The sequence below is a fragment of the Fukomys damarensis genome, unplaced genomic scaffold (genome assembly GCF_012274545.1).
Source record: "Fukomys damarensis isolate Sample0158 unplaced genomic scaffold, DMR_v1.0_HiC HiC_scaffold_17, whole genome shotgun sequence".
NCBI classification, from domain to species: Eukaryota; Metazoa; Chordata; class Mammalia; order Rodentia; family Bathyergidae; genus Fukomys; species Fukomys damarensis.
In genome coordinates, this window is record NW_022900929.1 from 41,992,483 (window position 1) to 42,019,853 (window position 27,371).

Here is a 27,371-nt window from a genome sequence, read left to right on the forward strand (position 1 = left end):
ATTCTGTATAGCAATTTTGGAAGTATGGCCATTTTCACTACATTGGTTCTTCCTACCCAGGAGCAAGGGATATCTTTCTATTTTTGTTTCATTTTCTTAGTCTCCATTGCATTATTTCCGCTCTGATCTTTATAATTTCCTCCCTTGTACAATCTTTGGATTTTTCTTGCTCTTCCTTTTCTAGAAGCTTAAGATTCACTATTAGGTTGTTTATTTGAGCTCTCTACATTTTCCTAGTGTGGGCATTCACTGCTATAAATTTCCCTCATAGAACTGCTTTCATTGTGTCCCATAGATTCCTGTATGTTGTATTGACATTATCATTTATTTGTAAAAACTGTCTAATTTCTTCTTTAATTTCCTCTGTGACCCATTGATTGTTCAGGAGAGTGTTATTCAATTTCCTTGTGTTTATGAAGTTCTTGCAGTTTCTTTTGTTATTGATCTCCAGTTTAATTACACGATGGTCTGATAGTATACATGGGATAATTTCACCTCCTTTGCATTTATTTAAACATGTTCCATGAGCTAGTATGTGGTCTATTTTGGAAAATGACCCATGTGCAGCCAAAAAGAATGTATATTCTGATTTTTGTGGGGTGGAACACTTCGTAAACATCTGTTAAATCCATTTGTTCAAAAGCTTGGTTCAGTTCTGGTATTTCATTGTTTTTTTGCCTAGATGACCTGTCTACTTGTGACAGTAGGGTATTTAGGTACCCCACTACAATTGTATTAGTGCTTATTTACTTTTTCATGCCCCTTAATATTTGCTTTGTATATTTGGGGGCATTAGTATTTGGTGCATATATATTTATGATTGTCATCTCTTCCTCTTGGATTGTTCCCTTTACAAGGATATAGTGACCTTCTTTGTCTCTTTTAATCAGTTTTGCTTTGAAATTTACTTTGTCTGCAAATAAGATAGCTACCCCTGCTTTTTTCTAGGTTCCTGTCACATGGAGAACTGTTTTCCATCCTTTTACTTTCAGTCTATGAGTTTCATTTTTAAGTAGGTGTGTTTCTTGTATACAGAATATTGTTGGACTTTGCTTCTTAATATATTCTGTCAGTCTGTTTCTTTTGATTGATGAATTGAGGCCATTAACATTGATGGTTATACCTGATGTATATTGACTTATCATCATTGTGTTATTATCCTGTTGTTCACTACCCCCTATTCCTTTAATATCTTGCCTTGCCTGCTGGATTTGCTCTGTTGTTTCTCATGGATTTGTGAACTTCATTGTCCTTTTCTAGGATATTATTTAGAATTGTTTGGAGTGCTGGTTTGGTATTCATAAAGTTTCTCAGGTGTTCTTTGTCATGGAAGTATCTTATTTCCCCATCAATTTTGAAAGATGGTTTTTCAGGATACGTCAGTTTAGGTTGGAGGTTGTTTTCTTTTAGGGGTTGAAATACCTCACTCTAGGCTTTCCTTGACTTGAGGGTTTGTGTTGAAAAGACTGCTGTGATTCTGATGGGCTTTCCTTTGCATGTGATTTGTTTCTCTTACTGCTTGTAGTATTTTGTTCTTCTGTCAGGTTTCTGGGATTTTGAATATAATATGTCTATGTGTAGATTTTTTTTCTTTTTCTTTTTGGCTAGTTGGAGACCTATATGCCTTACTTACATATATGTCAAATTCATTTGCTCTGTTTGGGAAGTTTTCTGTCATTAATTCTGTGAACAGTTTTTTAATGTCATTTATACTTTCTCCTTCTTTTTTCATGGACTCCTATCAGTCTTATATTATTTTCTTTGTATCATCTAGGAGCTGTTGGAATAATTTCTCATGTTTCCTTACTATTTTGAAAAGATCCTTCTTTTCATGGTTGCTGACTTCCATCCTGTCTTCTATATCTGAAGTCCTGTCTTTGGATTGGCCATATCTGTTATGTAAACTTTCAATAGAGTTTTTAATCTCCTGGATATCAATTTGTATCTGTTTCGTGGATTCCACCTCTTTCCTATGCTATGCATTCATGGCTTCTATCATGATCCTGAGCTCATATGTTTTTGTAACGGTTTCTGTTCTAGAATCTCTAATAATGTCATTCATTCTGCTACCATCTCTGCAGATAACTGAGAAATTACTTCTGTTTTGAATTTTTCTAGAGCCTCATTTATCTGTTTTGTTACTTCCTGTGTTATAAATTCAGGGTTTCCAGGTGGTTTTTTATTAGACTTTCCCACCTTATTTCCCCTAGAATTTGCCCTCTGTAAGCTGGAAGTCTGTTTGTACTTGAGCCTTGTTTGAAAGTCTTCCCATTTTTGTTTTGTTGCTGGTACTCCCTTGGTTTGATACCTCCTGGGTTAATAGTTCAATCTTCCTATTATAGCTTGTATTTAGGTTTTGAGTTTCTAATGACTCTGAGGCAATCTCTTTTTCATTATACCAGGAAGGAAAACTGATTAGATCAATCACAACATCTTGCCCCAAGTGATACAATCAGTGACACGAAAGCATCAAGCACAGCTTAGAAAATGACAATTTGTGGTAGTTATTAATTTATCACCTTTAACTGTGAGAATTAAATCAAAGTCGAGGCTAGAGCTCAGGACAGTGGCCTTTATGACCCCTCTATGCTTCTGTAATGTGAATCCAGGTACCAGCACATCCAGGAGGCCAGAGGTGCATAGGGGAGTGGGGAGGGGATGGCTGTGAGGGGGCTGCTGGTGCCCATACAGCTCCACCTCTTACTGGTCCTCTGCCCAGGTTGGGTGGCAAGGGGCTCATTCCTACTTTTAGATACTTCTAATTGACAGCTTTTTACCCCCATTTGACCCACCACTGTGACCCACTATTTCTCCTAACCATTATTTTCACTCATTGAACACTTGTGACATGTTGTCTATAGGATAGGTGTTCAGGTACAAAAAGACTGAGATGGATATGAGAAGGTTGTAATCCTTCCTGTCTGAGCATAAAACATCTGGAAAGAGGGGAAAGAGATATTTATCTTCTTAGAAATAAGATCAAGGAGAGCAGGCGCCTTTTTACCTTGTCCACATCCCTGATCCCAAGACAGTCTAGCACCTAAGTAAGGATACAAATATGTTTATTGAATAAATAATGACATATTGGATTAAAGCTGGAAGAAATTGATGACTTATTTTAAGTAACCAATCCTGGGCAGGACTGATTCATAGGACTTTACATACCATTAAATTATGATAATATTTCTTTTGCCTGTCACCTATTTTCAAAGATTTACCTGTCTGAATGCCAGCCCCTGAATTTCATTAAAGCCTACTAACTTCATCGAGCAACCTTTCTGAAAAAAAGCACAATGTTCCTGAGCTATTAGATCTTGTATGGAAATTACTGGATGCTTTGTTCTTGCTCTTGGCTTTTACATCTGTGGGTTTGGAGAGACTGTACACAGTATATTTAGAGCACCCTACCTTTGGAGCATTTTAGCTTTGTTTACTTTTTTATAAATATTAAGAGAATTTTTAGTAAATGCCTTCTCTGAGGCCCTGCAAGTATAAAGAATCTCAATAACTTAGTTATTTCTGAGAAACAAGTGTCTATACTATGGCCCATTCCTTGGAGCTTAAGTGTCATTAGAAGATCTGGCAAAAAGTGAGTGGGTGTCCCAGGTGAATGGGATGGCCCAGGAAAGGCATTATGTCTCCACTTAGGAGTCAAGGGTTCCAGGACCAATGTAAGAGCCAAGGAAACTGGCTTCAAAGGAGCACATCTCATAACATACAAGTGATGGTATCATTGCCCAGGTCATCAGGGTCCCTTAGTAATACCATCGTATAGTAAGTTGGATGCTTTTCTGTTTCTGTGGCCACAGTGCTTAGAGTGCATCAAGACAGAGACAAAGCTGTAAATTAGTGTGTTTATGATATGAACTGTGAAATTAAAGTGTCCTGGTTATACCTTTAAAAAAAAAAGAGATTCAGAGCAGTGTTAGATCCAGATACTAGTTTTTCTGCTATAACTTCCATCAACCCTTGCTGCTTCTCACGTTAGACCTTGAACTCTGTGATTTGCTGTCATTCTCTAGATTTCCCTTACTCATTTTCTTGCAAGCTGATGAACCTAAAGCAGAAAGAAACTAAAGGAATAAATTTATGCACCGGGGTTGGCCACTCACCTGCTGTGTTCTGATTGGATGAGGTAAAATATTCAAAGTGTCATTGTTACAGTTTTGAAGAAAAGTCTCCTGTGGATCCTGAAATCCCCTGGCCACCAACTGGGTCATCATTTTTCCATCCTATGAAAATGGAACTTTTTAATAAAGTGACCACTACTTCCAGGAAGACATGCCATAGTTCACTGCATGCTTTCATGTTGTACACCAGCATGCTCTGCCTGAGAAAGAAAGAATTGCATATGTAAAACCTAATGGCTATATGTCTCCCTAATCAATTTAGGGAAAATGTTTCCCTTTGTTGCTATTCTGCAGTTTCAAAGGGACAAACCCTGAGGAGGCTGAGGAGATTCTGTAGTCAATCTGCAATCGCGGCCTTCTTGTTAAGGAGAAAAATTGTAAAGAGGAAACGAAACAGTTATTTCTCCTACTCTAGCAAAAAGGTCCCTGAGACTGAGGGTGTCACTTTTGTTTGTCACTTCCTGGCATAAGCAGACAATTCTGTCTGGACCATGCACTGTTAGACACTTCCAGTAAAAGAAAAGAAGGATGTAATTCATTTCCCAACTCTTGTGGGAGTTGTATTTCATAGAAAATGAAATGATTAATCTTCCCTTCAGTGTAAGTGCCTGGCACTGTTTGGGTAGGGTATTGGAGTTATAGAAGTGAACAAAGCAGTATCCACCAAGGTTAGGAGGAAGATCAATAAGAGAAAATTTAAAACATATTATTAGAAGGTAAGTACTACTTGGAAGACAGATTAAACAAAATAGAAAGTACATTAGAAGTACACAATGGGAATGGAATTATCATTTTATATTGGGTAGTCAAAGGTCTTTCTGACAAGGTGATATTGGACGGAACAGAATCCTAAAGGAAGTGAGGTACAGGACCAGCAATATAAAGGGGTCATCACCCTTCAAACACTTGAGCTCCAAAAAACAAGCCAGTGTAGTTGAAATTGAGCAGGAAAGACTGATACAAGAGCAACCATAGGGAAGTCTTTAAGGTGTACAACTTGATGCTTTGATAAGTGTGCGCATTTTTAAATGATCACCACAATCAAGGTGATAAACATTTTCACTGTCCCAGATATGTGTATGGTGAGAACATGTAAGATTTGCTCTCTTAGCGTTGCTGTTTTCTGGCGTACAATATAGCATTGTTAATTATAATCGCCATGTTCTTCCTTAGCTCTTCAGAATGTATACAGCTGTGTAACTGGAATGCCTCACCTTTTACCACTACCTTGTCATTCCACCCACTCCATCCTCTGTCAGTTACCATGGTACTCTGAGTTACTATGAGTTTGGCTATTTTATATTCCACAAATAAGTGAGATTATGCAGTATTATCTTTCAGTCTAGTTTACTTAACATAGTGTCCTCTGGGTTCATCTGTGTTGCTGTAGCACTATGGCAGGATTTCCTTCTTTTCTAGGATGGGTGGTATTTCTGAGTGTGTGTTTGTGTGTGGGAATTTCTTTGTTCATTCATCTGCCAATAGATATTTTGATGAATTTCATATTGTGACTATTGTGAATACCTCTGCAGCGAACAGGTCAGTAAAGATGTCTATTTAGCATGCAAATTTCATTTCCTTTGAATATATACTCAGAAGCAGGATTGCTGGAACATGTGATAACTCCATTTGTTCATTTTTGTGAGGAGCCTCCATACTTTCTTCCAGAATGGTGGTAGTACATTTCATTCTTACCCAGGGAATGATCCACACTCTCCAAAGTTTCCCTTTTTCCACTTTCTCAGTAATACACGTTATCTCTTGCCTTTTAGGTAATATTCTAACAGGTATGAGCTAGTATCGCATTGTGGTTTTGATTTACATTTGAAGTGGGACACATTTTTAGGACCCACAGATCACAATAGAAACTCTGCCTTTTACCTAAGTAAGGTGGAAGACTATTAGAGAGCTTTGTGTAGTAGGATGAGAGGGCCTCAGGGTTTTCTGGTTGTTGTTCTTTGTCAGGTGGTTTGTTTTGCTGTACGGGGGATTAAACTCAGGATCTTTGTACCGAGCTTTATCTCCAGTCCTTTAAATAATTATTTAAAATGTTGACACAGGATCTTGCTAAGTCACTAAGTTGCCTGGAAGTTGTGATCCGACCTGTGTCAGCTTCTCAAGAGTGCTAGGATTACGGGCCTGTACCTCCATGTCTGGGTGTGGTCTCGGGTTTTAAAGATTCCCTGTGGCTACTGCATGGACAGGTGAGTGGGAACCAAGTCCAGACATTACAATAATTGTGGCAAGAGATGCGGACAAGAGCAGGATGGGGGCAGTGAGGAGGATGCCTGGCGGCACAGTAGGCTGCATGCTGAAGGCAGAATGGGCAGGAGGTGCTGATATCTGCATGTGAAGTAAGAGAGAAGAAAAATCAGTGTGCCTTTAAGGATTTTCTATCTTCCTTTCTTTCCATTCTTTTTTCCCGAGCAAGCCACAGAATAGAATTGCCATGTCCTGAGATAGAGAAATTGAAAGAAGGAATACCCTCAGGGAAGATGATCAGCAGTGGAGTTTTCAGTTGGTTCAGCTTGAGATGCGTGAAAGACATTGAGGTGGAGTTATTGACCATGCAGTGGGAGGTGAAGTCTGGAATTCTGAGGGGAGATGCAGTCTCCTGGTACAGATGTGTATGATCACGTTCAAGGTGGTGATGTGATTCATACGTATCACTGCCAGCTGGCTCTGAACCACCTGTGGTACGTGCATGACTGTCCCATCGGGCAGCACGGGTCAGACCCACTCAGTGCTGCAAGCAGCCCTAGGCCACAGTCATGTATGTACCACCAGTGGTTCAAGGCAGCAGAAGCATGTTAAGATACTCGTAGTTTTTTAATTTAAATTATTATTTTATTAGAACATGTTGCAGTTATTACATACAGAGTAGTAGGCACATATACATAACACAGCTTGTTTCTCTTTTAGTCTCCTACCCAGCTCCCTCCATTCCTCCTTCTCTAAATCCCCTTTCCCCATTTTTGTTGTTGCTGTTGTTATTCTTGGCTCCTGTTTGGGACATGTGTGCATTCACTGTAGGGATTTGGTACCTGTTCATGGGGCATCTTAAATTTTCTTTCTTCCCCCTCCCCTCCCTTCTGTACACATAGTTTTGAAAGTCATATCATCATCCGGGGCAATATAGAGAAAAGAAAAATGAAAACTCTAAGAAATGGTTAGGGACCACTGCTGTAGCATTAGAGAGAGGAAAATGAAAAGAAGCAGGCCAGGGGCCAGGGATTTAGCTCAGGGGTTCGGTGGCCTGCCTTGCAAGTGCAAGGACCAGAGTTCAATCCCCGGTATAAGAAAAGAAAAAAAAAAAAGAAAGAAAAAGAAAGAAACAGGCCAAAGTCACTGAGAAGGAGCTGCTAGCAAATAGAAAGGAAAAGGAAAGAAGGCTATTCCACAAGCCATGGAAGAGTATTGAGGAAAATACTGAAAGGAGGAAGGAGAAATAAACTGTATCAGCTTTGTCTATTGCTCCCCTGACATTTCCACTTTGTTACATTTTTTTAACAATCCACAGCCATCCCTAACTTTTGACAGATTCCAAAACCATAAAGCATCAAAGGTTCAAACAAATTAAAACCATAACAGACAACAGCAACAAGGAAATCTTGTCAATGCGGCCACTGGAGGTACAGCAAGAGCTGAATCTCACCTTCAGGTAGGGCATCAGGTTATTCTTCTCCCTCAGCCAGCAACCCTTAGTTCATTAAGTGGGATTAAAAAAATTATGAAAAGATGAAAAAATGGAAATAAAGTGTTTGTAAATGGGGAGGGGAGGAGGGGGGGAAGGGAGGGCGGGGACAAGGGGAAAACATGAGAACCAAGACCTGTCATGTAAAGGTACAAGATCCCAATGATGAATGTAACTGTACTGTATACCTAAAATGTACCAATTAACTCAATGAGAGAGAAAAAAAAAAGAATACTTGAATGTCTTGTAAATGTACCATAGAAGATGGGTAAAGGAGAGGCTCTTATCCACAATGATCCCAGCATGCAGATAGTATGGCTGTGAGAGGTAGAACACACAAATAGATGACTAGTACAGTTAGTCCTTGGGAAATAGGCTGGATATTGACCCATTATTCCAAAAGCCCATTTATTTTTCATTTAAGAGTTACTTTCAGGTAAAACCTTAGAAGGAGTCCACACCCATGTTTTCACGTTTAGCTCTAACTTTATCAGTTCTCTAAAATACTGCCTGATATTCAACAAGAGTGGTAGGGCACCTCTTCCCTTTTAAAGCAGTAAATGGTTATGGATTTTCCTCTGCAGTCATAATTGCACTTCAAGATAGATCATGGAATCTGCTGGCCTCCCCTCTGTCCCACAGACGCCCTGCTCATGAGCTTCTCGGCACTGGTGATGCACAGATCTAACTATAGGCTGTTGTCAGCAGCCTCATGATCTACCTTAAATAGAGCTGTTAGCCATTTTGTGTTGTTCTAGAATGTTCTTCACTCATAACCTACAGAGAAAAGGAGACCAAGGTGCCCTGGCATCAGCTCAGAGAAGACAAGTGAGACTTTCTCCCGTTGCAGCCGTTGGACTTTAAGCCAGGGTCTAAGAAAGAAGCCCTGGAGACAAAACAAAGAAACACCTTTCATTTTCAAGTTCAAGGTGGAATATTCCAGAGCTGACCTGGGATAATGTGTGATCTAAGCAAGGAAAGCTGAAAGCTTTATATTCCTGCTCAGGGACAATAACTCAACACCACCACAAGCAACGTCTCTGACTGGAACAGCCGAGGCATGTGAACCACATATCTTGGAGGCTTGCTGACACACGATACTCCTTGGCTTTTCACCACTTTCCCCCTTGGAACATTTTCCCCCTTCAACATTTGCCATGTTAGGCAAATATTCACCCCTGGTGGTGTGGTCATTGGGCAGAGAAATATTTTTATTTTTACATTTTTTTAGAATTCTGGCTGTTCTCTCTGGCATTGTGCTTTTGGTTACTTTTCAGTGTTTGACCATGTGGGAGGGCTAGAAACTATTTTTATCAACACCATTACTGTGGACCTTAGAGACAGGCAGACATTAATTCAGATCGATCACAAAGGTCAGGCTCTTGGGGTAAGAGATCCAGTTTGGCACCTTGGTTAAAAAGACAAACTCTAAAGCCAGACATGGTGGCACACACCTGTAATTCAAGCACTCAGGAGGCTGAGGCAGGAGGATCAGTACGAGTTCGAGACCAGCCTGGGCTACACAGTGAGTTCCAGAGCAGTCTGAACTACATAGTGAGACCCTGTCTCAAAAAACCAAAAAAAATTAAAAAGGCAGACTCTAGATTCAGACAGTCCTAGGTTGAAGGCCTGGGCCTGTCACTTGTAAGCTATGTGACACTGGGAAAATCACATAACCTCTCTGTGCCTCAAACTTGTATCTATCAAATAGAGAGCATATTAGTAACTTCTAGGGTGGTGGTAAGAATTAAACCAAGATATTGTAACATGGTAACATATAATGACTGTTCATTAAATGTTTACTGTTACTAAAGTTGCATAAGTCCTCTAAGCTTCAATTTCCTTATTCTTGAAGTGGTTGTGTTGTGGTTTGAAGGTTAAATCAAATAATCTAGAGGGAAATTTCAACATATTGTCTGGTATAGAAGTGTTAAATGAATGTATCATCAATAATAATAATTAAATAGAAGCAAATACTTTTTTGTCTATTTTTTTGTTTTTTGATTTTTTGATACCGGGGATCAAACTCAGACCCTTGTGCTTGTGAGGCAGGCAGCAGAACCACTGAGCCAAATCCCCAGCCCCAAACACTTTTGAAATAGACTAGACTGCACAGGCTCATTATCTTTTTATTATGTTAGCATCTGTTCTCTTAATTTATTTCATTCTAATACAATGAGATCCCTTCTAAAATGAACAGGTGAGAGTAGGAAAATCTTTTCTTTTAATCTGATTCCATATTCCAATTGCTCAACATGTTTTTTCCAAACACACTTTGCCCTTAGCTTGGATAAAGAAGCAAAAATGTTCTGCTCATACCAAGTTTATAATTAAATGGGGCTATAGGGTAAAAAATATCTACTCAATAAATCAGAGGTGTATGTATAATATTCTCTGGTCAACATGCTATTAATAGGAATAAACACAGATGAGGTGTGGGACCTGCATTCGTGGGGTACAAGGTCAGCTGGTAGAAACAGCTGGATTGAGACTGCCTAGCTTGGATACCAGACCCTACCTCCTGGCACTATGAGATTTTAGGTAAATTATTTAACTGCTGTATTCAGGGTTTGCTCATTTATGAAATGGAGAGGATAGTACCCAGATCACAGGGTTGATGTGAGGCTTTAAATGTGTTGTTGTATATATTCTGCCTATTACATATTCTGAGATCAGCACATGGTAGCCATTTTTAAATATACACCATTGTTGGGGGTAAAGCATGCACGTAATTAACCCTTATATAAGAAGTACAGTATATTGCTGTAGAAGTTCAGAAGAGCGGAGATTACTTGGACTTCGTATAAGAATGTGAGGTTTGAGCTAAGCTGGGAAGGATAGATAACATAAGAACATTGGGCAAGTCAGGGCACCTTTAGGGTTAGAGATAGTATGAGGAAGGGCATGGAGGTAGAGAGGCCTACAGAGCTCTACAGGAAAGATGCTGGGAAAAGAGGGTGGGAATGTGGCAGCTTTCAGATGCCCATTTAGGGAGTTTGTGTTTGTCTTGTGGACGGTGGGGAGAAAGCCATTGGAGGTATTAAGCACAGAAATAATAAGGTCAGAGCCGTGCCTTTGATGGCAGACCTGAGGAAGAATGTTAGTGCACTCTAGTCTTATCCTATAGCCCTCCAGTCTCCCCTTCCCAGAGCTCCTCTGCTGCTAGGACTGGAGATGGAGGATTCAGAGATATGGAACAGTGGTGTGCAAGCCTGGTTTGCACAGAAGTTGGAAATTCCATTATCATACACAGGGGACATAAAAAGGGTAGACTGGAAAGGAAGCCTTTTGGGTGCACCAGGTCATGTAGGTTTGAGTTGTTGATGCATAAAGGGATATGTTTAGGAACAGGTAGAGGTTTGGAACACTGAAAAGCCCTGAGGTTGGAAGCCCAGGTTGTATAACCATTCCACAGAAATAAGGCTGGAAGTAAGAATGGTTAAGATTGCCAAGGGAAAGTGACAAAGACCAGTCCTTGGCGTGACCTGTCTTGAGGGGTGGCAAGAGAAAATGGAAATGGGAAAGATCCTTCAGTAAAGGGAGGAGAGCTAGGAGAATGCAGAGTTAAATATGAGAGTGGAGGAGTCTGTGAAGAGCATTTTAAGGAGCCTGGGCATGATTTGTTTGGAAAGCACTAAGGCAGTAGGAAGGAAAAGACAACACTAGAAATATCAAGTATATCTCAATTGTGTGTATGTGGTGGGGTGAGGGTACTTCAAAAGGAGGAGAGACTTTTTGACTTATTGAATAGAAAGCAGGAAACCTCTGTGTGATCCTAAAGATGTTATTTCATAAGGACATGAAAGATTCAGATCCCTTATCCATAAGGACAGAGGCTGAGTTTGAAAAGTTGTCTTATTCTTCCTTTTCATTACTGATTACCCAGCCCCAGCTTAGCACTTTATTCTATTTCTCTTTCTTTTAAAGATGAGAGGTGTCCTTGTTTGGCATGGATTGACTGATGTCTTCTGTGATTCCTACAAAGAAAAAAGGAAAGTTTTATGGTCCTGCTTGAATGAAATTAAAGTTGAAACAAGCTGCATGTAATTTATCAGGAAACCGTAAATGTAGAATGGCACAAAACTCGAGTTACTTTCTGTATCCAAACTCCAACCTTTCTTCTTCCTGAGGCAGAAGAGATGATGGGGAGGAGAGTGACTTCTCTAAACTAGAAGTCTTGATGAAGTCAAGCAACTCTAATGAAAGCAAGAGGTGGTTGAGCTCACAGAGTGGGATAGTCTAGTTTTGGATTTTGGAGATGAAATCATTCTGAGTTGTGGCAAGGAAATTTCATGATAGTGTGTTTCAAAGGCAGACTAGGAGTAATTAGGTCCAGGTGTTCACTGCGGACAGTTTGTGTAAAATTACCTTACTAGGCAAAGTGGAGAAAAGCTGTTGAACTGACCATTTTCAGCCTGTTACTTCATGAGTATACTTTTGATGGAACTTGCCTTATAAAACCTAGCAGGCCCACAGTATCCTCTCAGGGCTGCCAATGAAATATGGCCAATAAATATATGTCTAATTCACATTTGTTGTATTTCCTCATTGTCAGTAGCCATCAGATAAATAATAGGAGACTACCGACAGATTGCCAAAGATATGGACGTTGGTTATCACCCCACAGTGAAAGACATTTTGCATGTGGGTAAAAGAGGAGTGTTCTAAATTTGTCACAGGGGCATGACAAAGGGCTTCTAAAGAGGTAGAAGAGGTGGAAGAACTTGTAACCTCCAATCGAATGGGGCTTCCTTGGAAATGGTATCTGTGGACAGTGCCCAGATGTGATTTAGAGCAACTTGAAGCAGTAGGAGAGACAAGTTGGAAGGAAGGAAGTACTCGGGTGAGCAAGTTAAGAAAAGCTGGTAACACAAGGGGCTTGTGTTCTGTATTGTACTTGGGAATGACAGAAGTAATGAGATGGGTTGAAATGAGTATCTTCTTAAAACTTTCAGCAGTCTATATTCGCACTACATAGGGCTTACATTCATTGTGAAGAATTGGTACAGCACATCTAAGTTCTTTTCGCTGCTCCTCCCACTCCCCCCCTTCCTCCTCTCTTAGTCCCCTGCCCATTTACAAAAGATCTATCTCGCTGTTTCTTATTACCTATCTTTTATTTTGCTCTTGAAATTAGTTATATTTTGGGTTTCCCCTATAAGAGAAACCACGTGATATTTAAGTTTGTGTGTTTGATTTATTTCAATTAACATTATTGTCTCAAAGTGCATTCATTGTCCTACAGATGACTCATACTTATCCTTCTTTATGAAAGAGTAGTATTGCATGTTTATAAATACCTCATTTATCCATTCATCTGTTTTTTTCAGCTTGTATTAGTACTGTACAAGTTTGCAGTACATAATGATGGTACTCCTTGAGGGGAGTTGGTACATGCACGTAATACATCTATTTCTTTTCTCATTCTTCCTTTTCCTTCCCTCTCCCCTCTTTCTATCCCTTGGTACCCTTCCCATTAGAGAAAAATCTACTTCCCTGTTTCCAATCATCTGTCTTTGATTTTGTGCTTCTTTATATTTTGGATTTCTCATATAAGAGAAACCATGCAATATTTAAGCTGTGTGTCTGATTTATTTCACTTAACATTACAGTATCAAGGTGCATCCATTTTCCAGCAAGTGACAAAAGTTTTTCCTTTATGACAGAGTAATACTGCACTATGTATAACTACAAGATTTTCTTTATTCATTTTGGCTCCTTTGTCAAAGATGACGTAGCTGAGTGAGTCCAGGGTTGTTTCTGCATTTTCGAATCTGTTCCACTGATCCTTGAGTCTGTATCTTTGCCAATACCATGCTGTTTTTATCACAGTAGCTTTGTAGTGTAGTTTCAAGTTGTGGATTTTAATACCCTCTGCCTTGCCTTTGTTGCCTAGACTTGCCTTTGCTATTCTAGGTCTCTTCTGGTTCCAAATGAATTTTTGGTTTGTTTTTTTTTTCTACTTCTGTGAGATGCTGTTGAAATTTCAATTGGGATTGCATTAAATCTATATAACTGTTTTGGAAGTATGGCCATTTTCACTATATTGGTTCTGATGAACTTGGGTTGCTTCCAAGATTTAGGTACCATGTACTGTGCTGCTATATACATAGGTATGCATTAATCACTATAATATGATGCCCTTAACTCTTTTGGGAAAATACCTAGAAGGAAAATAGCTTAGACAAATGGAATTTCCATGTTTAGATTTTTGAGGGATCTCATACTGATTTTCATAGTGGTTGTACTAGTGTACTTCCTCAGCAACAATGTAGAAGCTTTTGTTTTCCCCCACAAACATCACTAGTATTCATTATTATTTGATTTCTTGATGATAGCCATTCTTTTTTGAGTCCTTGGAGTCTGTGTTGTTTTGATGATTTGCATTTTTCCAATGGCCAGTGATATTGAACATTTTTTCATGGATATGTTGATCATTTGTACTTCTGAGAAGTGTCTCTTCATTTCATTTGCCTAATTTTGGGTGTTCTAATTTTTCTGAGTCCTTTTTTTTGTTGTTATTCTAGATATCAGCCTTCTATCTGAGGAATAGCTGTCAGCATTTTTTTTGCATTCTATAGGTTGTCTCTTCATTTTGTTTTGTTTGTTGTTTGTTTGTTTTGCTGTCCAGAAACTTTTTTTGATTTGATGAGATCCCATTTGTTGATTTATGGTATCGTTTCTTGTGCAATTTGGGCTCTGTTTAGAAAGCCTATGCCTGTGTCCATGTCTTGGAGTTTTACCTATAACTCCAAGTGGAACTCAGTACAAAGATTTCAGTGTCAGATACCTGAAAACTCCAGATGTCTGTCCATTTGAGGTTTACAGAGATAGAAGTTTCTGCATAGAGCCAAGGTAGGTAGGTACAGGTTGCCATATCAGAGAGTGTCTAAATCTGGGTCAGCATTAAGCATAAGGGTCTAGACAAATGTGGAAAAAGTCAAAAGTATTTGGAGAAGCATTATTTTGGCCCAGAGTCCCACACTTCTGTGTGTCACCCAGGCTGTTGACATAGGGCTATACTAGTTTAGGGCTACTATTTAGCAATGGTTATTGAATTAAGGCAAGTTCACTTATTCCATGAGTTTCTTCAAAGCCTGTGTTATAAAAATTACAGGACAACAAAATTGCAGAAGACAAATAGAAAGCAAGTGCTAGTGCAAGTTCACGCCAAGGTGGGTAGGGCAGCTTGGAATGGAAAGGAAATGGGAAATGAGATTGCGGAACAAAAGCCTTCGAGGCATACATTGAAGGGAAAACTGCTGAATTTCAGAATTTCATTGGTTTGTGAAAAATCTGGTGCATAATCGCATTCCTGTGGTTCCCAAATGCCTAGTTTGGGGTTCTTGTTGATGTTTGCTTGATTTTACAAATGAATTATGTGTGGTTGGGAAATATTTAACTTTTTCTCAACAGAGGGTATTCGTGGCGGTTTTGAAACAAACCAATGTGTACCTTGAGAACTGGCTCTGACATTACAGACCACTGAACTTTCAGGAACCCTGCTTCCCACTGCAAGAAGCAGCTCTTAGTCATTGTGGCAACTCAGAGTATTCTCCTAGTGCTAGTGCCTTTTAGGAGGCTCACAGAACTCTACTTATCATAGATCGAGAGGGAATTGCCACCTCAGGAAAAAGTATCATTCTTTTCAGATTTCACTGAACCCACATTTTGGAAGCAGTGACATTTTAGAATTTTCTTTCATCTCAGTTAAAATGAGGACCATGAATTCTGATTTCAATATAACCCAAAGCACCTGAATTTATTACTGTCTCAATATGATAATGAACAGTGGCATTTCAGAACTGTAGTAAAACTATAGTACTTTTTTTCTCCCTCGTATTCTTTTCATACACCTTTGATGTGCACCTTTTTGCATTTCCCTGTAGTCCCTCACCTATTTTTAAACACCATTTCATATCGTTGTGGGCATCTGTTATTAGTGAACAGGTTCACACTCCCACCAGGTGGAGAATTTTATTCTTTTCATTGAAAGACATATCACAGTTCCAGTTTAAGGAAGACACACCACAAACACATTATGAAACACCATTTATACCTAATCTGCCTTTGCAACACTCTGAGACAAACCCAAGTCTTAGCGGGTACAAGGACAAGACAAAGGAAGATGCACTAATGCTAGCCAGAAAACTCCACCTGGTTCTCCCTTTTCATTACATCTGTGAGATAACTGCTCCTGTGAACCTTCTTAATGTTCAAATTCAGTGATGAGTCGTGGTGAATTGATAGAGACTGTAGACTAACCGATGGGAGGAAAATGCCTAGGGGGAAAAAAATAAACGTAAGGGGAAAGTTTTGCTCTCAGCCTCCAGGAACGCTGTGCAGAAGGGTGCATATTGGCAGCGGTGGAGGGCTGCCTCCTTTCCAGGCATGGAGGGGAAGCCACTGAAGCAAAGCTTCAGAGATTTTAGAAGGTCTGCTTTGGAGAATGCCCCTTACGAGGGAGACTCTTGTTTGGGAATTCAGGGTGGCTCCTTTGCTTGACCTTACACTTCTTCCCATCTGGGCCTTCAGTATCCTTCTGCCATGAGTCTGCACTTGCTTCTGTAACCTTCTGTGACTTTAATCGGTGGTCTCTGGCGAATGCATTTCATCCCCCCAACAAAACATGTCTGCTACCTCCTCTTTCCACAACCTAACACGAGCTTGCCCTCCAGTGATCCCACTTATGCCGGCCTCTCCTGTATTCTCTTCTCCTTGCAGTCACGTCCTGTTGCTTTCTTGCATATTTAGAAAGATTGCTGTGATACTTGATTTATTCACTCAGGTGTTGGAGTTACTTGTTCACCTATGCTGTGGTGCTTTTTATACATCCCGGAAGTGAAGCCCATGCTGTATAGGTAGGAAGTATATCCCCTCTGTAGTCAGGTTAAGTATCCTTAATCTGGCTGAAATACATGGGACTGGAAGGGTTTTTGATCTCAGATTCTTTTTTTCTGTTAATGGAATATTTGTATTTACATATTGATATATCGTGGGGTTAGGGACCTAAGTCTAAATACAGAAATGACTTGATTTGTGTACACCTTATACACAGTAGCCTAAAGGTATTGAAGTATTTTTAATGTGCCTGTGCTTTGACTGCAACTCATCCTATGAGGGCAGGCATGAAAATTTTCACTTGGGACACCCTGTCGGAACTCAAAAAGGTTTGGCGTTTGGATCATTTTGGGCTTTCAGATTAGAGCTGCTCAACCCTGACTAGCTTTGACCGACCTCACCTTGGAATAGAGTCGGGTTCTGACTGATGATAGATGCTCACCGATGCTGTGTGAATGAAAGGTCCTCTTTCCCCAGTAAGGTAAACCACGAAAGTAGGGGCCTAGCTTTGGAAACTGACAGCTTGCTTGATTTGGACAGTAAGGGGTTTGAGGTCTGGCTCAGCGGGGAAGCAGTCCCTCGCCGTTCACTCTGTGTCTGTCCCCGGCAGGAAGATGAAGTGGTCCTGCAGTGCATTGCCAGCGTTCACAAGGAGCAAAGGAAGTTCTGCCTGGCGGCCGAGGGACTTGGGAATCGCCTGTGCTTCTTGGAACCCACCTCAGAAGCGAAGGTGAGACTGATTGGCTGTCTGGTACCTTGCTCTGCGCCCCGCCCCATGTAGTCATTTAGGACGAGGAGCTGCTGGGACGTAGTGATGAGGAAGAAATTCGAAAGGACTCGTTTACTTTAAAATAGGAAGCAGGTCAGACGTAAACCCTAACCTTCCCCAGCCCGGGAGGTATTGAAGTGAGGAAGTAGACGTGCTCTGGTCTGTGGATGCTCCTTCTCCAGGGCACCAAAGGATGCCTGCAGCTCACCATCAGCACTGGCCCAGGTATTCTCTCAATACTCCCAGAGTACTGCCTTCATTGTTAGCAGTTTCCAGAAATCTGAGTGCGTGTTCTTTACTGCAAGCTGTCATCCTATGGCTGCAGGGACTCACAGCTGCTGGAGCTTGTGTTTCCCCTCAAGCGTACCTCTTTCCCTTCTGACTGGTACAATATTGTTGCTAATTGTCTGTCTGCTGGGATCTAAGTGCAGAGAAGACTGCTTGCTCTGGCCTCTGCCTGAGTAGTGGCATATAATGTCATGTCTAGGTGGTAGCATGTAATGTCATGTACCCAAGCTTTTATTTCTCCATTTTCAGGACATAACTCGTTTTCATGATTTGTCTTTCAAGTGCATGTGTAATGAAAACAGTCCTGGAAAGACCTATATCTCATTCAGAATTATCCAGAGAAACAGAGCCAATAGGATGGATGGATGGGTGAATGAATGGGATGGGTGGGTGGGTAGATGGATGGCTGGATGGCTGGATGGATGAAAGACTAGGTATCTTAGTTACTCTTCTTGTTGCTTAAACGGAATGCCTTACACACAAAGTTAGAGGAGGAAAGGTTTACTGGCTCACGGTTCATAGAGGGTTCAGTCCATAGCTGGCTCCATGGCAGGGAGGCATGGCAGATAGGTATTGCAGAGAAGAAACAGACCATGGCAAATCAGGGCAGGGCAGGCAGAAGGCAGCAAGCAGCAAGCCCAAATGAGCTTAGCAGCTTCTTTCTGCCCCTTTTATACTCAATCTAGATTATGGGGCTTAGGGCAGGCGCCAAACCAATCAGTGGAATGATTTAGTAATCACACACTCTTACTCCCAGCATCACACACTCTGGATCCAGCCACCTGTAAAAAAGCCCCACCTATGACCACGTGAGGCTTTTGGAGGACTTCTAGATATAGGCCATAAAAGTTGGTAAATAATTACATAGGTAGAGATGCATTTATTTTGAGAAAATAGTTCGTGTAATTGTGAGTGCTGGCATGTTTGTCATCTATAGGTCATATCATCTGGAAATTCAAGCAGGGGTTAAAGCTGCAGAAATTCTGGAGGCAAAATTTATTCTCCAGGACTTCAGTTGTTATTAAGACTTTAGATGGATTGGATGAAGGGTAGCCAAGTTATCAAAAATAAGCTTCTTTTCATAAAGTCTACTTGATATAGATGTTTATTTTATCTACAAAATACTTCTACATCAGAACTTTGATTAAATAAGTATGCTGTGAACACCAATGTGAGCCCACAACTAGCCATTACATTGTATAAACTGTTTTTCTCAAGAAACTCTTTTTTTCAAAATAATCAGAAAATGATTTTTCCTACCTGTTAGCATGCCATTTTTCCAATGTAAAAACACACAGCACAAACACAGATGCAGTTTGACCAAATCCTAGAACACCAGAGGTTCAGGCAGGTGGCCACTCCTTCACATTGTTGCTTCCCCGTCCTAAGTGGGTCACTGATTCCTGAAGATGGCAATTGGCCAGTGCCTGTGGGACAGAGTCCCATTAAGATACATGGCAGGAAATGAAGCAAGGAAAATTTTTATCTTGTTTAAAGATCTTAGACTTAATTTCCCTGAGACCTGTTCTCATTTGCTTTTGTTCTTAGCTAGGTGTTTTTCTTTTCATTCCCAGAAGTCTGAGATAATAGGAGGATCATCAGGTAGACAGTGAAGAGAGCAATCCTCAACCATTAGATAGTCATGTGGCCAAGGATAACCATTCAGCCTTGTTTTCAGTTTTCTTATCTGCCAAAGCAGGTACAATAGCCAGAAATGCAAACCAGGCCAACTAGTCACTCATCAAGGGGGTCATGGAGCAGTCACTTAGGGAAGAATCTCTGGAAACAGAGTTTGAATCCTGTCTCCACCACAGTTAGCCAAACCAAGACCTTGAGCAAGGTATCTCAGCTTTCAGAGCTAAGTTCTTCATATCTTTAGTGGGAATGTGATTGCTATACACCTTAGAATGTTGTTCTCAGGATTAAGTGAGTTAATATGTGTAAAGTGCCTATACATGCAAATTGCCTAGCACATTATAAGCTCTATGTAGCCATTTGCTATTAGGATTTAATTTCAAGCAAGAGACTTTGTTGATCTGTAAAATATGATAACTGCATTTCAGGGGAACTGTGGAAATGAAGAGAGATATTCTATATGAAGATAACATGATGCTGATCCTAATGCAGCACATTTATAACAGGTAGAAATGATAACCCCAAGTATAGTATGAGACTCTTGACTTACAAAACCTGGCTTACGGAAAGGTAGAAAGATCTAGATCAGCTCCCAAACTTACAAAATCTTGAACTTGAAAGTGAAAATCTTGGATTAAATATTCATTGAATTATAAAATTACATATTTCTATAAATGTGATTCTGGGTTTATAATAGTCTAACCTAAGCCAGATTAGAAAAAAATTCCTACATATGGTGACCTAAGGATGCTTATATTCCCCAGGTATAAAAATGGTAAGCTATATCACTTAGAAATGCGCTAGGGATGAGAAAATGTCCTTCCTAACACCCACCTAACTAAATAATTATCTTAGTTTAATTTTTCATTTTATATTTAAATAAGATAACAGACTGAATTGTCTTTAAAATAGATATAGTGTATTATGCATCTTGCCATCTTGTCATGACAATTTTCATTCTAGCCTTTCCAAGGTTATGCTCATAGTACATATTCTGACATTATGCTTTTTTTCTTTAATGTTTCTGCTAGCTTCATATTGCTATGTAGACTTCATGGATGTTAGAAAACATCATGCATGTGATTTTGCTGGTTTATTTTAGCCTCCTGGAATAAATATTCAGTAGAATTGATGGTGTCCAGAACAGGAATGTTAAACTACTTTCCCAAGAGGCTCTACTAGCTGTTACAGTCGACATTCCCACTGTCCTGTGAATATGTGTCTCCTTTGTTTGCAGCTTTTAGGAAAGGGAGTCATAAGGACTCACTGAGAAACAGGAAAGTTTATGGAAAAGAAAGACCAGGTAGCTGGGGATTTAGCTCAGTGCTGCCGCCACCTGCCTCACAAGGTCAAGGTCCTGAGTTCTGTCCTGAGTTCCATCCTGAGTACCAAAAACAAAAAAAGGGGTGGGGCAGATATTCGGACTTTTCTGTCACTGTTCCTGGCAGTAGCCTGCCAGATAAGACCACTTTCTGGCAGGGTTATTCTTTCCTGCAGTCAGCTAACTATGTACATCTCTCTTCTAGCTGCCTGTCCCCTCCTTTTTCCTAAATAGTTCTGATTCTCTACTATCAAATTTTCAGCCAGCAGTGCCATTCTTAGGTTCCTGGAACCTAACAAATATTCTACAGTGAGGCAAGAAAAGGTATGTTCTTGACAAGCTCAGACAAGCACAGTTCTTATCAGCCGCCTGCAGAACCAACCAGTGATGTTGGGCATTTCTGGTCAAGGGTATTTCAAGCTTCTTGAAACTCAGATAAAAATGAGATGAGCTCTAGAGAACAGAAAGGCCTTGGAGAAAGAAGAGTTGAGATAAGGTGGGCAAAAGATATTCCTACCGTATACATTCTGGAAGGGATGTGTGATGGAAACAAAGATTAAGGGGGTAGAAGAATAAGGAGCAAATGTATAAACATCAGCACTGGGTGTGGCCATGGTGATTGTGTTGCACTCGGGAGAACTTTTGTGATTTTGGCTCCATTACATCAGTGATGGTGAAACTTTTAGAGACGAGTGCCCAAACTGCAACCCAAAACTCACTTACTTATCAAAAACTGCCCACATTGCCATTAAACCTGAATATTCGGCTGCTGGGGTGACTTGGTGCGCGTGCTGACAAAGAGGGTTCTGGGTGCCGCTGCGGCACAGAACTCCGCCACTAATGTTCTTCCTTGAAGTTCTCAGAACTGCTGATATTAACTGATAGAAGTACTATAGCTCAGCTTCCCTTTCAAATAAAAATGAAACAGTTATGTGAACTCTTTAATATGTAAGAATGAAGTTCTACCCTCCCCTCTTTGGGAATCACCTTGTCTTACTGATCATGGCCATTTCAAACTGAAAAAGTCAATTTTTAAATCCAATTTCAAATTGAAACTTCCCAGGGGAACTTTTGTTCTTGTTGTTTTCATCTATGTTTTGAGAGTGAAGAATTATCTGCCATTGTTTCTGGAAGTTGTATAGACTGCTAAAACCCAGAATTGGATAGTAGCCATTGTGCAAACATCATTATGTTGATGATGTAAATTAAGGTACAGTTCTCAGCTAAACATAATTTCTATTTTCTATTATTTCTATAGTGTTTAGCTCTGAACAAGGTTTACTGTTTATTTTTAAAACTTTAATTCTGTGCAAATTTGCAAAATCAGAGCCTCAGCCAGAGGCTGTATTCTCTTCATTGAACTTTTGAATTCCATTTTAATATGTTTGATTCTCCATGGGCCTGAAATCTTATCAAAAGCTAATGTATTATGAAACTTATTTCAAAGGCTAAACTATTTATTTCCAAAAACTCCTAATATGAAGAGGCTAATAAGGTGGGATTTTGATTTTTTTAAAAGCATTTATCAGGCATCCTGCAATATATCCCAGGTGTTGCAGGGATGCCTCCTGCCTAAATTTTACAGTCCTAGGAAGCAAATATTGCCCTTACAGGAAAAAAAAAAAAGGTAAAAAAATCTGAATTGTTAAGGGGCTTCCTGAAGAATGTCCATTTTAAACTTAAATGGCTGTTAGTAACTGATTAAAAATTACAGTACTCAGAGTATTATGGGTCCAAGTTCCTTACGGTCAAGAAACCAAGTCGCTCCATGTGGTGAGACTTCGGCAATACCCAGGCACACCTCCATCAACCTCCTACAACCTTTCTACATCTGTCCTATAACTCCCTGACTTTCCAAAATCAGAAACATGCCTTTTGAGTACATTAGAAAGGAACTATTAAAATGCAAATTCTGTGAGGATGCACATGAAGCAATGTTGAGGTTTTATAGCTAATTTTATATCATAAAGGGAGATAAGGCTGATGATGTGTCTGCATTGGGATACAAAGCACAGAGAGACCTGGTGAAATTGGAGAGGGCCACAGTGTCAAGCACCTTCTGTGCTATGACTGTGTACATGTCTTATCTTCTGCCTTCCACCAGTCTGGTCAAGGACTTCCCGTAGCTCTGTGTAGTGCGGTCTTCATAAACATGACCCTAGAGTCAGATAGCTGAGGCTGGTAATTCAGTGTACTCCTTAATAGCTGTGTGACCATTAGCAGATGACTTGACTTCTCTCTGCTTCCATTTCATCTTTAAAACAATTTCAACATTACAAGCAAAACAAAACAGAACTGCACCCATCTGTATTAGTCAGTTTTCCCATTACTTGGAATGATACCTGGCACCCACAGCTCGAAGAGAGGTGGGATTTGGTTCTCTGTTTCAGGGGACTCAGTCTGATCAACTGGCTCCAGGATGGGAACATCAGGGCAGAAGGGTGTGTGGAGCAGAGCTGCATAGTTCAAAGTGGCTGCGAAGCAGAGCAGGGGAAGAGACCAAAGAAGGGGTGAGGACCAGAGGCAGACCCCAAGGGTACTCCTCCTTGACCTGCCCTGATACACCCGGAAGCGTGATTTCCTGATCCATTGGGCAGCTCCCAGACCAATCACATGGTTAATCCTCTTTGACCATCACACCATCTCCTAGGATGGTTACAAAGATTCAGTGTCATGTGTCACAATTGTAAAGTATTTTACGATGACTGACACATCCAGAATGCTATTTAAAGCAATCGTAATGTTCATTATTCCTACCACAGGATCAGACACACCTCAAGGCCTGAGAGGCCTTGACTGACTTTGTTAGGTGCCCATGTACTCAATTCATTAAACTATTAAAATATTTTAAGGGCCTAGAAAAGAGGATCAGGATCAGGATGACAGTTGTAACTTTTCAGTACTGGAGGTTAAACGCAAGGCATTTCTTATATCCTCAGCCCTTCTTTATTTTGAGATAGAGTCTACTAAGTCACTAAGTTGCTCAGGCTGAGCTGAAACTTTGATCCAACTGCCTCAGCCTCCCAGAGTTCTGGGATTATAAGTGTGCACTGCCATTTCCAGCATTTGTGGGTTTTCAAAGTAAAATATTGAAGAAAGTCAGAGAAAGTTAGGGAACGTGTGTTAATCAGTGTGTAGGTTGTTCTAAAATGTAAAATAATAATAAATTTTCAATAAAATGGAATACTACTCAGCCATAAAGAATGAGAAATTAAATTCATTCATAGGAAAATGGATACATATTGAGGATATACTCCTAAGTGAAATAAATAAGTCACACATGTATAAATACCGAATAGTTTCTCTGGTATGAATAAACTGTAATAGTACATGAGATCCTAATGAGATAATGGACAATGTGAAATAGGAAGAAAGAGACTAATGGTGTAGGGAAAGTGGGAAGGGTAGGGGAAAGTTAATAAGGGGGGAAATATGAGAAAATGAAAAAATGGAAATGAATTGTTTATAAAAGGGGAGGGGAGGAGAGATGAAAGGAGGGCAGGGACAAAGAGAAAAAGTGAGATCCAAGACCTGTCCTGTAAAGGTACAAGATCCCAATAATGAATGTAACTGTTACTGTATACCTAAAATGTACCAATAAACTCAATGAGGAAAAAATACCGTGTAAAATAAGTCAGTATGATACAGATTTTAACTGTTACTGACTTCCTACTTAATTCTGATGCAGCCAGAGAATAAACTCTGCATCATTTCAGCCTTTTTCATTTTGCTGGGACTTATTTTACAGCCTACCCCATGGCCTGTCTTGGTGAAAGTTCTGTATCTACTTGAAAACACGCTGTATTCTGCAGGTGTTGGATATAGTGCTTTATGAATGTTAAGATGGTTTGTAGCAGTTCTCAAATGTTCTATATCCTTATTATGCCAACTTGTTCTCTCATTTGCTGATAGGGAGGTGTTAAAAGCTACAGTTAAAGATCTGTCTGACTACTTTCAGTTTTTTTTTTATGTATTTTAGTGTTCTGTTGTTAGGTGCATATATATTTAGAAATGTTTATTTTCTTAAGGATACTTTCATCATCATTAAATGATCCTATCTATCCTTGGTCCTAGAGTAGGCCTTGACTGATGTTGATGTACCCATTAGCGCTCATACTATTTGTGTGATACTTCTGTTTCCATAATTGTATTTTCACTGTTTATGCATTTAAATTTTTATATTTAAAATTTGTCCATTACAAATAATAAATATGGTAGGTAGATGAGTTGCCCCATGATTTTATAATCTCTATTGTTTAATTGGAATGTTTGGTCTGTTTTACATTTATTATAATGATCTATTTTTTTTTGTCCCTTCTTTTTTTTTTTTCTTTTTTTGTTCCTCATTGAGTTTATTGGTACATTTTAGGTATACAGCACAGTTACATTCATTACTTGGATCTTCTATCTTTACATGACAGGTCTTGGTTCTCATGTTTTCCCCTTGTCCCTGCCCTCCCTTCACCCCCTCCTCTCCTCCCCATTTGCAAACACTTTATTTCCATTTTTTCTTTTTCTCCTATTTATTTCTTTTCCCTTATTACCTTTCCTCTACACATTCCACTTTCCCTATACCTTTAGCCCTTTTCTTCTTGTTTCACATTGTCAATTATATCATTAGGATCTTATGTACTATTATAGTTTATTCACACCAGAGAAACTATTCAGTATTTACACATGTGTGACTTATTTATTTCACTTAGGAGTATATCCTCAATATGTATCCATTTTCCTATAAATGAATCTAATTTCTCATTCTTTATGGCTCAGTAATATTCCATTTTATAGAAAAACCACATCTTCTTTATCCAGTTTCCAACTGATGGGCAAATGGGCTGTTTCCAACTTTTAGCTATTACAAACTATGCTGCTATAAACATAGGTGCTCATATATCTCTGTGATATGATTCTTTTAATTCTTTTGGAAAGACACCCAGCAGAAGAATGGCTGGGTCAAAAGAAACCTCTTTGAGGTATCTCCATATTGATTTCCATAGTGGTTGCACCAGTCTGCACTCCCACCAACAATGGAGAAGGATTCTTCTCTCCCCACAACCCTGCCAACATTTGTTCTTGTTTGATTTCTTGATTGCAGCCATTCTTTGTGGGGTGAGGTGGAATCTCAGTGTTGTTTTCATCTGCATCTCTCAAAAGGCCAGTGATGTGGAACATTTTTTCAAATATTTTCTTGCTACTTTTACTTCTTTGTCTGAGAAATGTCTGTTCATTTCAGATGCCCATTTTTGAATTGGGTCTTTATATTTGGTGGGTCTGATTGTTTTGAGTTCTTTATATATTCTAGGTAATAGTCCTTTGTCTGAGGAGCAGCTGGTAAAATTTTTTCCCACATAGTAGATTGTCTCTTAGTTCTGTTGATGGTTTCTTTTGCAGTGCAGAAGCTTTTTAGTAAGATGAGATCCCAGTTGTTGATTCTTTCTGCTAGTTCCCGTGCTACTGAGGATTTGTTCATAAAATCTTTTCCTATGCTAATGTCTTCAAGAGTTCTGCCTAACTTATCTTCCAGCAAGTTTAGTGTTTCTGTTTTAATATTTAGATCTTTAATCCACTTGGATTTTAATTTAGTGCATGGTGAAAGATAAGGGTCCAGTTTTAATCTTTGGCAGGTTGAGATCCAGTTTTTCTAACACCATTTATTATAGAGACTATCTTTCCTCCACTGAGGATGGTCAGCTCCTTTGTCAGAGATGACATAGCTGAGTACATCTGAATTTGTTTTTGTATCTTCCAGTCTGTTCCACTGATCCTCCGGTCTGTTTCTTTGCCAGTGTCATGCTGTTTTTATCACAGTGGCTTTGTAGTATAGTTTCAAATTGGGAATTGTTATACCCGCTGCCATGTGTTTGTTGCCTAGGATGGCTTTTGCTATTCTAGGTCTCTTATGGTTCCAAATGAATTTTTGGATTCTTTTTTTCTAGTTCTATGAAATATAGTCTTGGAATTTCAATTGGCATTGCATTGAATCTATATAGCAGTTTTGGTAGTATGGCCATTTTCACTATGTTGATTCGTCCTACCCAGGAGCAGGGGATATCTTTCCATTTTCTTATATCCTCTTTGATCTCTTTTTTCAGAATGCTGTAGTTTTCAGTGTAGAGGTCTGTTGCTTCTTTTGTTAGATTGATTCCTAGATACTTCATTTTTTTGGGGGGGATGCTATTGTAAAGGGAATTCTTTCCCTAAATGCTGTCTAAGTGAGTCTGTTATTTGAGTACAAGAAGGCTATTGATTTTTGGGTGTTCACCTTGTATCCACCTACTCTTCTAAAAGTGTCAATTAAGTCTAGAAGTCTTTTGGTGGAGTTTTTTGGGTCTTCAATGTAAAGTATCATATCATCAGCAAATAATGACAGTTTAACTTCTTCCTTTCCTATCTTTATTGCTTTAATTTCTTTCTCTTGTCTAATTGCTGTGGCTAATGTTTCCAGAACTATATTGAAGAGGAGTGGTGATAATGGGCATCCTTGTCTTGTTCCTGATTTTAACATGAAAGTTTTCAGTTTTTGGCCATTTAATATGATGTTGGCTGTTGGTTTTTCATAGATAACCTTTATTAAGTTGAGATATACATCTATTCCAATTTTTTGCAGGGATTTTATCATGAATGGGTGTTGAATTTTGTCAAATGCTTTTTCTGCATCTATCGAGAAGATCATATGGTTTTTGCTTGACTTTG

General features: G+C 39.5%; 1 protein-coding gene across 1 annotated transcript in view; it reads left to right on the forward strand.

Annotated features, from left to right (window-relative positions):
* Nucleotides 1-6,734: 6,734 nt before the first annotated feature.
* The window catches only part of Ryr3 (ryanodine receptor 3), a 376,321-nt gene continuing 355,684 nt past the window's right edge, over nucleotides 6,735-27,371 (forward strand). Inside the window, exons 1-3 of the mRNA XM_033765294.1 lie at nucleotides 6,735-6,859; nucleotides 7,722-7,791; nucleotides 17,276-17,395. Of these exons, the coding sequence (XP_033621185.1) occupies nucleotides 6,735-6,859; nucleotides 7,722-7,791; nucleotides 17,276-17,395 (315 nt within the window). The remainder of the gene's footprint in view (nucleotides 6,860-7,721; nucleotides 7,792-17,275; nucleotides 17,396-27,371) is intronic.